This window comes from Hirundo rustica, chromosome 6 (assembly GCF_015227805.2).
Source record: "Hirundo rustica isolate bHirRus1 chromosome 6, bHirRus1.pri.v3, whole genome shotgun sequence".
NCBI classification, from domain to species: Eukaryota; Metazoa; Chordata; class Aves; order Passeriformes; family Hirundinidae; genus Hirundo; species Hirundo rustica.
This window is the reverse complement of record NC_053455.1, coordinates 21,020,044-21,034,591: the sequence shown is the minus strand read 5'-3', so window position 1 is coordinate 21,034,591 and position 14,548 is coordinate 21,020,044. Positions and strand designations below refer to the sequence as shown.

General features: G+C 36.6%; 1 protein-coding gene across 9 annotated transcripts in view; it reads left to right on the top strand.

Annotated features, from left to right (window-relative positions):
• The window catches only part of NRXN3 (neurexin 3), a 985,585-nt gene that overhangs the window by 863,925 nt on the left and 107,112 nt on the right, over positions 1 to 14,548 (top strand). For 6 of the 9 annotated variants that reach the window (XM_040066048.2, XM_058420836.1, XM_058420835.1 and 3 more), the window contains 3 exons: positions 6,595 to 6,684; positions 11,594 to 11,650; positions 12,933 to 13,240. In XM_040066048.2, coding sequence (XP_039921982.1) covers positions 6,595 to 6,684; positions 11,594 to 11,650; positions 12,933 to 13,240 — 455 coding nt within the window. The remainder of the gene's footprint in view (positions 1 to 6,594; positions 6,685 to 11,593; positions 11,651 to 12,932; positions 13,241 to 14,548) is intronic. The other 3 variants (XM_040066052.2, XM_040066055.1, XM_040066053.1) reach the window with 1 other exon arrangement.

Sequence of the window (14,548 nt, the reverse complement as noted above, 5' to 3'; positions counted from 1 at the left end):
TAGAGACTTAGGAGTAGCTCCAGTTGCCTAAATAACAAGTTGGAGTCTTGCTTGCTAATTCTCTCTCATATTTTTAGTACTTACATTACCGAGACCTTGTTGTCTCTTGTCATGAGGGCAGTGAGCTGAGGAGGGTTGCAGTGTGAAGGTCAGCTTTTAACTTGAGTCCACAGTGAGATTGAACAGAATAAAAGGTGTTGCTCCCAGCAAACAATGTGATCAGAGGGAATTGAAGATAAGGTCAAGGGCATCCTGGACTAAGGGGAAGATGAGGACAAGAAATAAAATGAGAATTCAATAGCAAAAGATGCAACTTTATTAAACAGTGGAGGCAGAGGAAAAATATAATATCCAAGAACTCTAAAGCAAAGCTGAACGAGGTTAAGACTTGTCTATTTTTCAATTCACCCAAATGAAATAAAATCCTAAATTTTAATTAATTTTCTACAACACTCCTGTTATACAAGGCAAAACTGAAGCTTTACAAGAATTTTTAGAGGGACAGCTTATGATAGTTAGAAAGATTCCAGATCATCTGCCTTATAATTATTTTGTTTAGCATGGCCATCCTGTTTCATTTTTGCATAAGCCACATCTGTGGTTTCAGGTTTGGACTTTTTTCAAGTGTTTTCTAAAGCCACTGTAAGCAGAGATTTTTTACATGTTTGGATTTTTAGTGCAACCATTCCCTGTGTTATATAACATAAACCACAATATGGTCTTACAGTAACACAAGAAAATAAACATCTATACAGAAACAGACCTGATGCTAAAACTCGATTGTAAGTGTTATTCCTTTCTGACATATGGAAGAAGATCTAGTTTTAAAAATATATTCCCCTCCTTTACTAATAGACTTGTGTCGGTTTTCTAATTGAATACAAGCTATGAACAAACAGTGGTTGTACTTTGTAGTATTTAAAACAAAATATGTACTTAAAGAAATGTGAAAATGGGGCAATTCGGTATACTGTAAGTGCAGTTGCCTGAAAACAGAAGTGGTTAAAGAGGCTCAGTCTGTGCCAATCACAAGCACACTTTGGAAAATTTTGTTCCCTTTATCAGAGGGCAAAACAGCAGCTTCTCCATGATGCATGCAAGTCTCCTTTTCCAGGGCATGCAGCATCAGCCCTAGGGGAGTTTTGGGATTGAATTGAACTGAGTCAGTTTATGTTTGCAGAGCATTTAGCCAACAAATATACACTTTTCATGTTGTAGCAGACTACTTCTCTCCCATGATGATGTCAATTAAGTGTGTGTAAATCTTAGTGAGATTATGGGCATCCATAAAAACTCAAAGGGACCTGGCATTAAGGGCTGCTGAGTGAACTGAGCTATCAAACACTAGCTGTTTGCAAGCCCTTTTCCTATGGAAATTCCATCTACAGTAAGGGGAAAATGGTGGAAACATGTTATAGCTTGAACACTGATCTCAAGATATTTCTTTCAATCATTAGTATCACTGTAGCATCTTTCATTTAATAAATGCTCATTAGATAAAATGTCTCATTTTTTTTAGAAACTTAGGAGCAATGAAGAAAATTCTGCTTCATAGAACGGCCCTTGACAGTAATTTAGATCAGATGAGTGTTTTCTCCTGGTATTCTTTTCAGCATCTTCACAGATTTGACACCTCATCAGGATGGATTAATATTCCAACTAAGAGCAAGTACTTTCTTTCTGCCCAGTGCAATTTGCTGGAACCTTTCAGTTTTTCTCTTTCATACCTAAGAGGTAATAAATCATTATGATTGGTCTAGGCCAAGAAGCAAGATTTTTCAGAGCTTCAATTGTTCTTGTACATTCTTTGGATTAAGATTCGATTTTGGTTTAGAAATAAGCTTAATGCAATAAAGATTGTTTGTTTTCTTAAAGGAACCACCAGCAGAAAAGAAAAATATCTTCCAGCACTATAGGGTTTGGGAAGAAAATTCTGCTTTGCCCATGAGCAAATTTAAAGTGTGTCCCCTGGACTGTTGTACTGCATAAAAAGCATTTCCTCTGGGAACTGCCAGTAGTCATTAGCACAAGCAAATTCTTTTGATTTTTTTTTCCCCCATTTTAGTTTGGTCTGAACTGAAGATTATCAAAATCTGAAGTTCAAAGTGAATCTGATCTATTTGTCAGTATAGTTTGTGGAGCAAGGATACCAAGGGCTTCAGAAGAAAGACAGAATACTGACAACAGATCATATTTAACCAATAGGATCTTATTTTTATGACTGGATTCCACATTTCCTTTGGAAAAAAGAGGGACAATCCAGAAAAAAAAACAAAAACGTAGAGCACTTCTGCCTAATTCATCTCCAAAGTATTTTTTTGTCAGGAATGTCCATAGTATTTGATATATTTTGCATATTCAGGTTAACTAAGATTCAAGAATCTAGAAGATTTCAGAATGTGATCATTAAAATCCTTGAGGTCATAAAAGTCAGACTGCTTATCAGTTTGTTGAAAAACTTAGGACATGTAGAGGAATTTCAATTGCACATATAATTGTGCATATAAATCCTAAATGGGACAAAAGACTTCTTTTAATCCTAGTCTTCACACTTGGCTTTAGAATTTTTACATGAAAAATGAATAAAAATAGGCAAAATAATGTGTTTATGAGGCACAGTTCTTTAAAAGAAGGTAAGTTGTTGGGCAGATCTAAGTTGTATTGAGGTACAGGAACTTATTATGTGGATAAAGGAAAAAAGAGAAAAATTACTTAAAATGAGCCTTTCCTGTTGGTAGTTGAATCACTTAAGCAGCTAGAAACTATGGGAGGAAAATATTTAGTAAATCACAAGTAGCAAAACTAATCAACACAATTTTAGTATAAAAAATGTATCCTGCAGCTTTTGAGACTCACATTGATGCAGAAGAATTATATGATTAGGAGTATTTTCTGAAATAAATTTAAATCACTCTATCCTGTATATTCTATTCTGAAGAACAGCCTGGAATCAAATCTGGAGTCAAAAGGAAAAAAGGGAAGAATCTACATTATTACATGGAAAAGTTATTTAAAAGTGTGTATCATTCAACTATAGAAAGAAATTGCAGTGAGGTCACAAAATGATTGTTACTGAAAATTTCTGTGTATGAAGATGGATGAGAAACACCTTTAATCACCTCATATCTCAGCTGTCAGAGGTTCAATAAGCTTTCTTCATGCTGAACTTAACATTACTTCGTGTTGCAAACCATGATATTTCCTTTTTGAGCTATCATATCAAATGTTGTGTTTATTTTTTAAAGCACAACTCCAAGTCAGTACTTAAGTAATTGTGTGGTTCGATTGGTTATATTTAATGACTATTCTAAGCACTTAACAATGGAAAAGTTGTTATTTAGCTCAGTGTTGTATTTGGGTATATGAGTGAACACATTCTCATGCACATGTTTTTAAAAATCATTCTTAGTTATGTCTGAAATAAAATTTAAAAACAAACAAAAAAAGGATAGATCAGAGACTAATGTTGCAATATAAACCTATTTGAATTTCCTAATGCCCTTCAATTTTTCATCTCTTTTAAAGCTATGATTTTTATATGTATCTTAATCTTGCTGAATGTATCTGCATAATAATAACATAATAAAATTAAATTAAACCTGATTAAAAAAAAAAAAGGTTTTTAAAAGATGTGGTGGGGAATAGTTGTGATTTCTGGCTTTCTTGAAGGTCTAGAACTATAAGAAACCCATTTTTCATGGTCATGTCTTTTTTGATTGTCCCACTTCCTTTTTTTGCCTTAGTCTTATTGGCCTGTTCTTGTCAGATGCCCTATTTCTGAGGTATTTCAATTCACCAAATTTTTTTCCTTTCTACTGTCAGCCTTTCACACAGAGGAAGAAGCACTCCATGCCAACCCTTAGCTGACTCTAGTGTTCCTCTGAACTGTCTTCATCCTGAGAAATATCTCATTGCCACCAGTAAAAGGTTGCTTATATGCATACTGGGACTGGATGAGGACAGTGGAATTTCTTCTTGCTTGTAAACAGTGTTGTAGAATTTCTTTGGGGCTATAGAAAATGTGCCTGCCCATCGACATTATAATACCAATGCACTCAACCAGTAGTCCTAGTAGCTGGTTTAATTTTGTTTCTGTTCTCCTCAAACCAATGGTCTGCTTCCCTCTCCTGTGAGTGTAAGTTTCCCCTAGGCTTAAATGAGCGGCAGAGCTTGCAGGAAAGGAAGCTGTCATTTGGGTTAAGAAACTGGAAAAACAACTGATCTGCATGACAACAGCTAACATTAGTCTTCAGTTTATTATTAATAAACAAATAAAATATCATTGTTTTGTTAACATTACTGTCTCTTTAGCTTTAGGTAGAGTTTTTTCTTTGGTTTTGCTGTTCATATTAACTCAGCTGTTCATTATCAATTTTTTCTTGGTTCCCTCATTGAACATGGTTCAAATTTTCTGTTTAGAAATATATATTCACAGAAGTACAGAACTGATTTTTTGATGGTGCTGATATGAATTATGAGAGCTGGGAATGTACTTAAAAGTCTGTGAGTGACTCCAAGTCACCACAGTACGTTGTTAAATGTGACTTGACAAATGACTGAGAGAGTGTTTTCAATTTTATCTATTCCTTCCAGTTTATCCGAGTAACCAATTGTATATGGCAGGCATCTGAGGTGCAACAGAGAAACTGGCGCAATAATGTGTGTCAGCTGGTGCTTGATTAGATATTTCTACAATGGGGAATAGCCGTTTCCCACAATTAATATCTCTTATGGAAGGTAAAAAGTCATTTGAATTTTCAAAAAGGTAGTAAGTAATTAGACCAATAAAGTTGTTCTTAAATGCTTTTGCTTCTCTTTTACCTAGTTCCCCAAATAAGTGGCAAGGCTTCTAAATGTTCATCATTATAGCTGGAGATACTAACCCAAATGCAAATTGCTGTTTTGCTTACAGCAACATAGATCATGATTTTTACAGATACTCCTTAAGATTAGGTCATATGAATCCTTGTGGGACTGTATCTGGTGCGTTGCTGTAGTCCCCCTGAAAGTCAGCAGCTCCAAGATGCTGCTGGAGAGCGCAGCAGTGCTCAGCAGGTACCTCACATAGACTGGCAGCATTTCTGAGCCTCAGCTATGCAGTAAGGATGATGGACCACGTGAGATTCACATTCCCTGCAGTAGGACAGGGTCTGCTCTTGACTGGCTGGACTTGTATGACTTTAATTATGCTTTTTTTCATTGGTGTCTCTTTACATTGAAAAAAGATTACAACATCTGTTTCAGAAAGTCAAATAAATATGAAGCCCCATTAGGATATTTGTATGTGGGACTTTAAAGGCAGTACTGCAAATTGTGCAGAGCACTTGCTGCCTTGGACCACCACTTATTCAAAGTTCGTACTGAAGCACAACTGATCTACTGAACTTCTGCTTATGATAGCATTACTTCAGTAAGTTGTGGGCTTAATACTTTTTCTACAGTATTATAATGCTGCATGTAAAAAATGCACTTCTCTTATGCTTGTCTGACTTAAGAGTTTGGTTTTTTAAAATAATACTTGAAGCAAAAATTAGAATTAATCAGAAAGTGACTCTAGATGAAGAAAATGAAAAAGAAGAATGATGTCTCTTGTTCACTCTCATTCCTAGCACCATCAAACTGAGCTGCTCCTTTCTACTAGAGGTTCCAACTGACCTGTACAAATTTGCAGTAGCTAGGGGATTTGGACAGGGGATTTTTGGGAATCCTGTTCTCTCTGTGCTATGCAAGTAATAGGAGCTTTCCACCAAAGCACACTTTAATAGATGGTTCTATTATCCATCAGCATGGGACAATGGAACTGCAATTGCCAGAATTTACATTTTGGCTAATTATTTCTGCTTTTATTAAAATTAGTTTCTAAGTTTTGTTTTGTTTGTTTGTTTGTTTTTTTCTGGCAACTGGCCTAAGTCTTTGGTAACTGAGCAGAAATCTTAATGTATCCTTAATTAACAGTTTTTCCTCTTTTCAAATTTTACTTCTCTTTTTTCCTGGTCATATTTCAATTGTTAGGTGTTTTGAGTTTTTGTTAAATTAATTCTATTACATCCTTTTGGCATTGATTTCTTATGTTTTCTTCTTCCTCTTTTTTTTTTTTTTTTTTTTTTTTCTCTCTCTACTGGGTTTCTAGTCCTAGCACGTGTCTTTTACCAGTGCAGGAAGGTTTATCAAATTATTGCTGTGTGTTTACCTGACTGACACATTGTGCCACGTCCATATGCAGTCAGATCCAGAGTCTGATCAAAATGTTTAAACTCATGGCGCTGAGTTCACATGAGGTCTCACGTCGCAGACAAATTGCATATGCCTTCTAACCAATTTGGATAAACAAATACTCTGACGAGAATCTGAGTTATCTTTTTTATAGGATTTAATTTCTTTGACCTTCCAGAACCTCAGGAAATTGGATATATAACTATTCTCCACTCTACTAAAGATAAATCTTTCTCTTTTCAGATATATATATATGTACACACATGCACACTTATTTATCTATAGCTAAATAAGGTCATAAAAAACCCCAAAAATGTAGGATGTTTTATCTATTTCATTGACTTTACAGATTGTTTTTAAGCTGTTTTTTAAACTTTAAAGGCAACACTGATAGTGAACGGTTCCAAATGGTAAAACAGAAAATCCCCTTCAAATATAACCGGCCTGTAGAGGAGTGGCTGCAGGAAAAAGGTAACAGTCATTAAAACTTTCATTTTAAACCCATTTGATTCTAAACTCTCATTTTTAAAGCCTGCAAATAAATGTTTCTTAAATGATAATCGCCTGCTGCATAAATGACTGTTTTAATTTTCATTATAATTTGTGTCAGCTTCCACCTGCCATATGTTGATAAATCATGCTATAATACATTGCTATTAAAATGCAGTTAAAGGGACAAAATTCTAAGCTTGCTATAATAGTAATGACAAACAAGCAAAAATTCAGATGATTGAAAAAAAAAAAAAAAAAAGCCAAATGGAGAAGAGTGAAGAGCAACAACATGTATTATGGCAATTTAACCACTGCATGATTTTCCTATTTTAATTTGGGCTTGAGCTACATTTATATCTTTATTATTGAAGTTTTCTTAAAAGATTTTCAAATCTACTTGTTAAACCTCCTTCTTTAAGTTTTTTGGTTTTTTTCTCATGAATCTGATTAGCTATGTGTTTCCTAATAGTATTAAGATAAGTAAGTGATTTTAAAAAATGTTGTAAAGAAAACGTTTTTTAGCATTTTCATTTAAATTACAGTGAGGGAGACAGAGAAAATGATTGTTCTGTTGCTTTTATGCTATGTCTGGAGCACAGTTTGAACACTCAGATGATATTTGTCTAAAATACGGATCAAATTCTTAGTCTACTAAGGCAGTGCCATGTAATTTTGTGGGTTTGCCTGGAGTAATTGGCCTCTGTTCAACAAAAAATGGATAAGTCCAGGTGACTTGAGTGAAAGTTCTGCATACAGTCCATGACCTTTTGAAATGGGACTTGTGTCAGAGCAGTAATCATTTTTTTTTGTAAGGAATTTCGAAAGAAAAAAAAAATCTTGGATGTAGAACCCATTTTAAAGCCCGTTGAAGGTAACAGAATAACTTGCTGACTTCAGTAGGGCTTGAACTAGGCTCTTGGTAATACAGTGGAGTTTAAGTCAGGAAGATCTTCTCCCTCTATTACTAAATATTATTAAAAAAAAAAAAAAAAAAAAAAAAGGCACTGTAACTAATTCCTTGCCTTGAAATCTAGACAAAGCAGAACATAATCTTCTCTTGTTTCCATTTATGAAAGTACTGCTAATAAAAGGGGATGACCTTTGAACTCAGATCTTGCATTTTCTGTGCTGATTTAGACTATGGTTGCTAATGCTTTTTCCAGGAAGGAAAACCAATCTCTTGTAGGATTGGAAAAATATAATTTATGTTCTGTTTCAAGTTTCTAATCTCAGCTGAATTAACAAATTGATTTATCCAGTATGAATTAGGGTCAGGAAGGATGTGGCTTAATCCAGTAAAATTATTTTCATGTGAAGAGCCTGATCCTGCAAAGTGTTGTGCACTCTCAGTTCCTGTTATCTTCAACGAGAGCTGTCAGTGTTGCTCTCTTTTCAGGTTTGGTCTACAAGGGTGTAATGTTTAAAACTAAAGCTAAAGTGTTAATGAAAGTAAGGCAAAAATATTTGTGTAACCAAAATAGATTTTTTTTTCCCACCACTATGTCATAAACAGTTAATTCAGCTAAATTGTAAATAAATTTTAAGATAACAATAAACAGAAAATGCTTATTGAGTCTCAGTGGTTTGCCCTATTAATTTACATGATCAAACTAAAATAGATAAATAAAAATTAACACTAAAAAGAGAATAATTTTTGTAATTCTGAATTGCTAAAGTCCCTTTAACACTAAAGACAATGATTGCCTCAATTTTGTTAAAACAGATGCATGTCTAATTCCTTGATGCAATTCATGTGCTTGAGAAACCCATCTTTTTTTCTCATTTGGTTTGGTTGTGGGTTTGTTGGTTTTGGGGTTTTTTTATTTCCTTTTTGGTTTTCCACAAAATCTTTTCCTTTATGTCACAGCTTCTACAAGTTTGAGCTTAAAAGCATGCCAAGACACTTTCATTTGTAATCCATCCTGAAGTTTTGAACTGAAGTCTACCTTTTGTGGATATTGATGCTTTGTTAAAAAGACAATCACACATGCACTAGAGTCTAAAAGAGACGATATTTGAGTCTTCAGACACTCTCAAAGCACTGGATGTGGTTAGGCTAGAAGGATAGAGCTATGTTTTCACTAAAGTGAAAGGAAATTCAGTCTTTCTACTATGTATCAGGGAATGACATTGTGCAGTGTATCACCTGAGATAACATAACTTGGTTCCTTCATTCCAAAGTAGAGAGACATTTTCAGCAACTTGGGTACCACTCAAATTTAAAAAATATAAGTATAATCTATGTAGTTGTTCACGGTTGTGCTCATCCATCTGGTCATCCATCTGACAATTAATGTAACATGGAAACCTTCTGTCACAAGACTTTATAAAGATGGTGAGTGAAAGGGTAGCTTCCTATCAAAATGGAACAAGACAAACTGATGGATGGAGGAATAGATTCATCAAAGAGTCAGCATATAGAATAGCTGTCTTGCCATCTGAGTTCTTGATTTGGGTAAAGGAAAACAAGAACTTTTTGATTGACATTTTTGAATGCTATAGATTTGGTCTTCCTTTGGTACTGCTATGGTATTCATAAAAGTGAAATAGTTTATTCTTGGAAAACAAATATAACACATTATCTTTCTAAAGTGACATAACTATTGGCTTTGGAGGGCTTTTAAATTCTATAAATTCGTTTAAAATAATTTTTAGAGCCCAGGTTTACAGTCTTGAATTGCATGAGTAATAAGCAAAGTATTAAATGCTATTAACTTCACTGAGATTATGTATGTGAATATAAAAAGAAGTATTAGTCTTAAATTGTTCAGTTCAGTAGTCATAGATACAGCAGATTTCCTTAGCGGAATACTCGGTGTCTGCTGAGGCACAGATGTTACCTGTTCTGCAATTGGATGAGCTGATAAAGACCCAGAAGCATCTCATCAAAAGGATTGATCCCAGAAGTACTTAATTATTCAAATCTCTCTTACCTGTAAAGTCTCCTTGATGTGAGTGACTCTACTTTTGAAGCAATAACTATTAGTATGAATTAGGATTTGCAAAATCAGGCCCAAATTCTCTTCTAGTGCTACAGAAAAGTTACACTTCAGATTTCTCTGTGGTTTTTTTAATTAGACTTCAGTTTTCCAAATGAAGAAGTCAATGAGAGAGCAAAGAAACAAGAGCCTGAACTATTCAGAATACTTACAAAACATCTCATAATTTTTCTTTAGTATGACACCAATATAGCAGGAGGAAGAGTCCTCTGTGGAAAAAAAAAGGACTGCAGAATTGAATTACACACCTAGTAGAATTTACTAATGTAAATAGTTCCTCAATAAAATTCAGTGGCCAGATAAGTTTTACTTAGGGGAAGTAAAGTTTTCAGCTAAATTCCATTGAAAGAATGATCAGAAGAGACATATGGTGGCAGAATGAAATGAATAGTCTCTCCAAAGATTTTTCTCATTCCATATTCATTTCCCTGGTGTGTTTACCATGTGCGTGTGCACCATCTTAGAGCAAAGAATGAGGAATTGCAGGTAGTAGGTGACTGCAAGAAGTGATTGTTCTTTTAACAAACACATTTTTAGTGTGGTTTCCAGCATTAACCATATGGTGCAGTGCATGAACCCTGGTCTGGAAAACCATTTAACAGTGAAGACTCAGAATATACACAATCAAAGTTCCTTTTTTTTATTGCTGGAATAGGGTTACCTCCTTGGTGTACAATTTCTTTCAACATTAAAAGATGCAGATGAAGGCCCAGAATTGGAGACAGGGTCTCTTTTTTTCCAGGCTTAATATACTAACTCTTCATTCTTACGAATAATGGCAAGAGATATGACAGATGTTTAAAGCTGTGCCATTAGCTTGGGTTAGAATAGATTACATCCTGAGCTGAGTCATAATCCTCCTGTAAAAGTGAGAGAACCCCTCTCCTGTCCTTCTTTGGGGAGCCCTCCTACCTGGAGGGGGAAAAACTTCTCCTTTCTCATCACCTTCCACCTTCTTCCCTTTGGCAAAAGATGAAAAAAGATACTAAATTAATTCAAGGGATGAAAGAAATGGACACACAAATGGAAAACTGAACTGACAGTTATCTTCCATCTGTTTTCAGGGATAGTGTATCAAGATTAGTGAAATAAGTCCCTTTACTCATAAGTCCCTTCTTGCTCATCCCACCTCTACTCTCTGGCACTCTTTTCATGACTGAGGTGGGATGAAGGTAACAGTAGCGAGTGACGTGTCTGTGTTTGTAGGGGCAGGGACAGTACGGACAGAACTATAGTGCCAGAGGGAGGGAACATATTCAGAGAAGGGAAAATGGTGTAGTAAAGTTCTTACAGCATATCCCTTAAAAAAATCCAAAGCGCAATATGACAAAAGAAAAGCAAGCTCTGAGGACATGGTACGGGACGGGAGTTTGACCTTCTAAAGTGTACAGTGCCATTTCCTCTAATTCAGACAGGCGCTGGGCTGAGAGGGAGAAATATCTTAACAGATATTGTTACTGCGCCCTATTTTTGTCATAGACAAGATTAAAGGCTCTGTTTGGATTCTGCGGTTGTGTGGCTTCAGTGCATGTTTATCGATGTTTTAATAGACATATGTTGCCTCTGGCAAGTTTAAAACCTCCTGAGATGCAGAACATCGCATCAGGTGTTTCAACACTTTCCAGGGGAAGGATACCCCCCATTTTTATTTCTCATTTCTTCATCAATGCAGTTACTCCACCCTGATCAAGTCCTAATTTTCCATTTACAAATCTGAGAGTGAGGAGCACAAAGGATGTGCAGCCCACCTCCACATGTCTGTGTGTTACACCTCTCCATATACTGTTGCGTAGTTAGCTAGGGCCCTCTTTGGGGACAGGAACTACTTTCAGATACATTTCTTCTCTTGTCCCCATTCTCTTCCCCATGGTCCATCCTGTCACCATAAGATGATGCTACACCGCATCACCACTTGACTTCGAGACCTGCCACGACGACCAAAATTGGTGAGCTCCCCCATGTATTCTGATCTACTCTAACCACTGGCTGTGAAGGAATGAGCAGTGGATCATAGGCTGTGCTTTCCTACATGGTGGCATTCTGCACCTCTCATCAGGCTGGACTAGACAGAAAGTGGCAAGTGAGAACTGGGGAGTGGGAATGGGATTGGAAAACGTATTTCAAACTTCATAAAAATGGGAAAGCACAGGATATTTAAATCATGATTGACTTGAACCTGCATTGATAACCCTTCTGAGCAATGTCCAGTCTGATTGTCTGCTAATACAGCAGATTTCAGGTGGCATGCCCCTAATCCTTTGAGGAATAGTGAAATTATAGGCACTGCCTTTGCACTTCATGAAGCAATTTACTTCTTAACATGATCAACCTAGTGCAGCCTGGGACATAAACAGTATTTACAGAGCAGTCCCAGCTGAATCTAAGTGTCCACAGAACTAGGTGAATTGGCAATTGTTACCAGATTTATTTTTAATAATTATATTTTTTATTACATATGATATTGGACCTCTTCTAACACTCAAGATGTGATCTTGACTAAACCACATAACTTGCCTGCATTTGAATTTCATGGTCTGTAAGAGCAGAGTAAGTCATTCTGGGGCTTAACCATCTGAAGCACTATTATCCTCACTATCAAAAGCTTTGCTCTTTCAGAGACATCAGAAGCGTTTGTGTTTGTTCTTTCTTGGGTTTAGATTTGTAAGCCTTCACAACACAAAGTTCACAGGTGAAAGATCATGACTGATGCTGTCATAACACTCCTACTCAATTCTTATATCACTTCATTTTTACCTAATGTTTTACTGGTTTTGAGCCAACCCTTGAAACCTTTGCATTATTAAAAGTGGCTTTATGAGTTAATCCAATGCTTTGACCAGTCCAAAAGGAGGTTTATCTATGGGCTAAAGCTTGACAGGTACTGCAGTCTGAATTTTTAGTAGAAAAATAGCCACATGTTGAAATCCTATTTGTAGTTTAAAATTCATCCCGTCCAAAAGAACAGTTCAAATTTCTGAAGTTCCTCCAGAGTTTCGATGTGTGAGTGGATGCTGAGGTATAAGGTTCAGTTTTAGGTATTCATACTTTCAGGCTAATCATCCTTATTAATGACTTTTAGGCACCACATTTCCATACTGTTTCTCTACAGTCATCATAAACCCTCCCAAGAATTAATCTACTTTGTCCATCACTTTGGGCCAGGGCTCAATGTAGTATGCAAATTGAAGGAAATGTCTGTCAATAATGTTATTCACCCCCCTTCACTAGGACGACAGTTAACGATCTTCAACACCCAGGCGCAAATAGCCATAGGAGGGAAGGACAGAGGGCGTCTCTTCCAAGGCCAGCTCTCCGGTCTCTATTACAACGGCCTGAAAGTGCTGAACATGGCGGCAGAGAACAACCCCAACATTAAAATCAATGGAAGTGTCCGACTCGTTGGGGAGGTCCCTTCCATCTTGGGAACAACACCCACAACATCGGTGCCACCTGAAATGTCGACTACAGTCATGGAAACCACAACCACGATGGCGACCACTACCACCCGAAAAAATCGTTCACCGCCAAGCATCCAGGTGAGTCGATTAGTCTGCTCCATTTCCTTCAGTTCTTAATCCATCCTGCTGCTCGCTTGTAAGTTCATAGGAGCTATGTTCTCTGAATAATACTTCATGTAACTCTTTGTTTTAAAAATGTTGTCCTCCTGTGTTGGAGCCAGGACGAACAGCTGGCTGAATTGTTCTGGCACATACATGTAAGGACTGGAAAGGATTGTGCTCCTGATCCAGTGCAACCCGATTTGTGTGAGACTGTCACAATGGGAACAAGAACAAGGCTTTAACTATGTTTCAAAAGTTCCATATGTGGGGAAATGTATTCCCAAGAGAGTTACACAGCTTAATGGGGGGTGGATGTATGGTTATTTATTATTATGACAGGATGAACTGCTGCAATAGTGAAGTTCATAATGAGGAGAAAAGCAATGGAGCATTACTTCCAGTTGCAGTCATTTTTTCTTTCCCTTTTATAGCCTTCCTGCAGAGAATTTTGAAGGAACACTATCAAGATAAGTTTCTTGCAAAATGTAGATGTTCCAACACAGAGCAGTTCCGATCTATTTGGTAAAAAATCATTCCTAAATTAAAAATTAATTTCATATTATCTGACATATTTGTGCCAAAGTAGTTATTTCGACTCTTAAAATGTAGTGGTTTTGGAACCACTTTTGTGGAAGCCAGAATATGGTACTGATTAGAAATAAGCACCTTCAGCTGGCATTCCTTGTCTGTGCAAAGAAAAGAATCATGTGAATAACCAACCTGAGCTGTGGATTATTTATTTCAGCAGTATGCTATCATGTTATTGTGTTGTCAGCTAAAGTGAAACATTTGTTTTGAAATCATTAGAGAGATGGAGCTACTTCAAAGACTCTAGCAAATGACATCTAAAATGAGTAAGGGACTGGGGTGAGAAAAGGGTTCTTGTGTGAGAAAAGGCTGAGAGCTGGGACTGTTCATCCTGGAAAAGAGAAGGCTTAGGAAGGGGGATCTTAACTGTGTGTACAAATGCCTGAAGGAAGAGTGTAAAGATGACAGTGGTGCCCAGTGACAGGACCAAAGACAATGGGCACAAACTGAAACACGGGACTTTTCCTCCAATCATCAGGAAACGTTTGTAACACGAGGGTGACTGAGCATTGGCACATTGCCCCAAAAGGTTGTGGAGTATCCATGCCGTTAAATATTCAAAAGCCATCTGCACATAGTCCTGGACAGCTCACTCTGCATGATCTTACTTGACCAGAGGTTTGGACTAGATGACCTCCAGAGCTCCCTTCCAGCCACAGCTATTCTGTGATTCTGTGAGGTATATCTGGCTGCAGT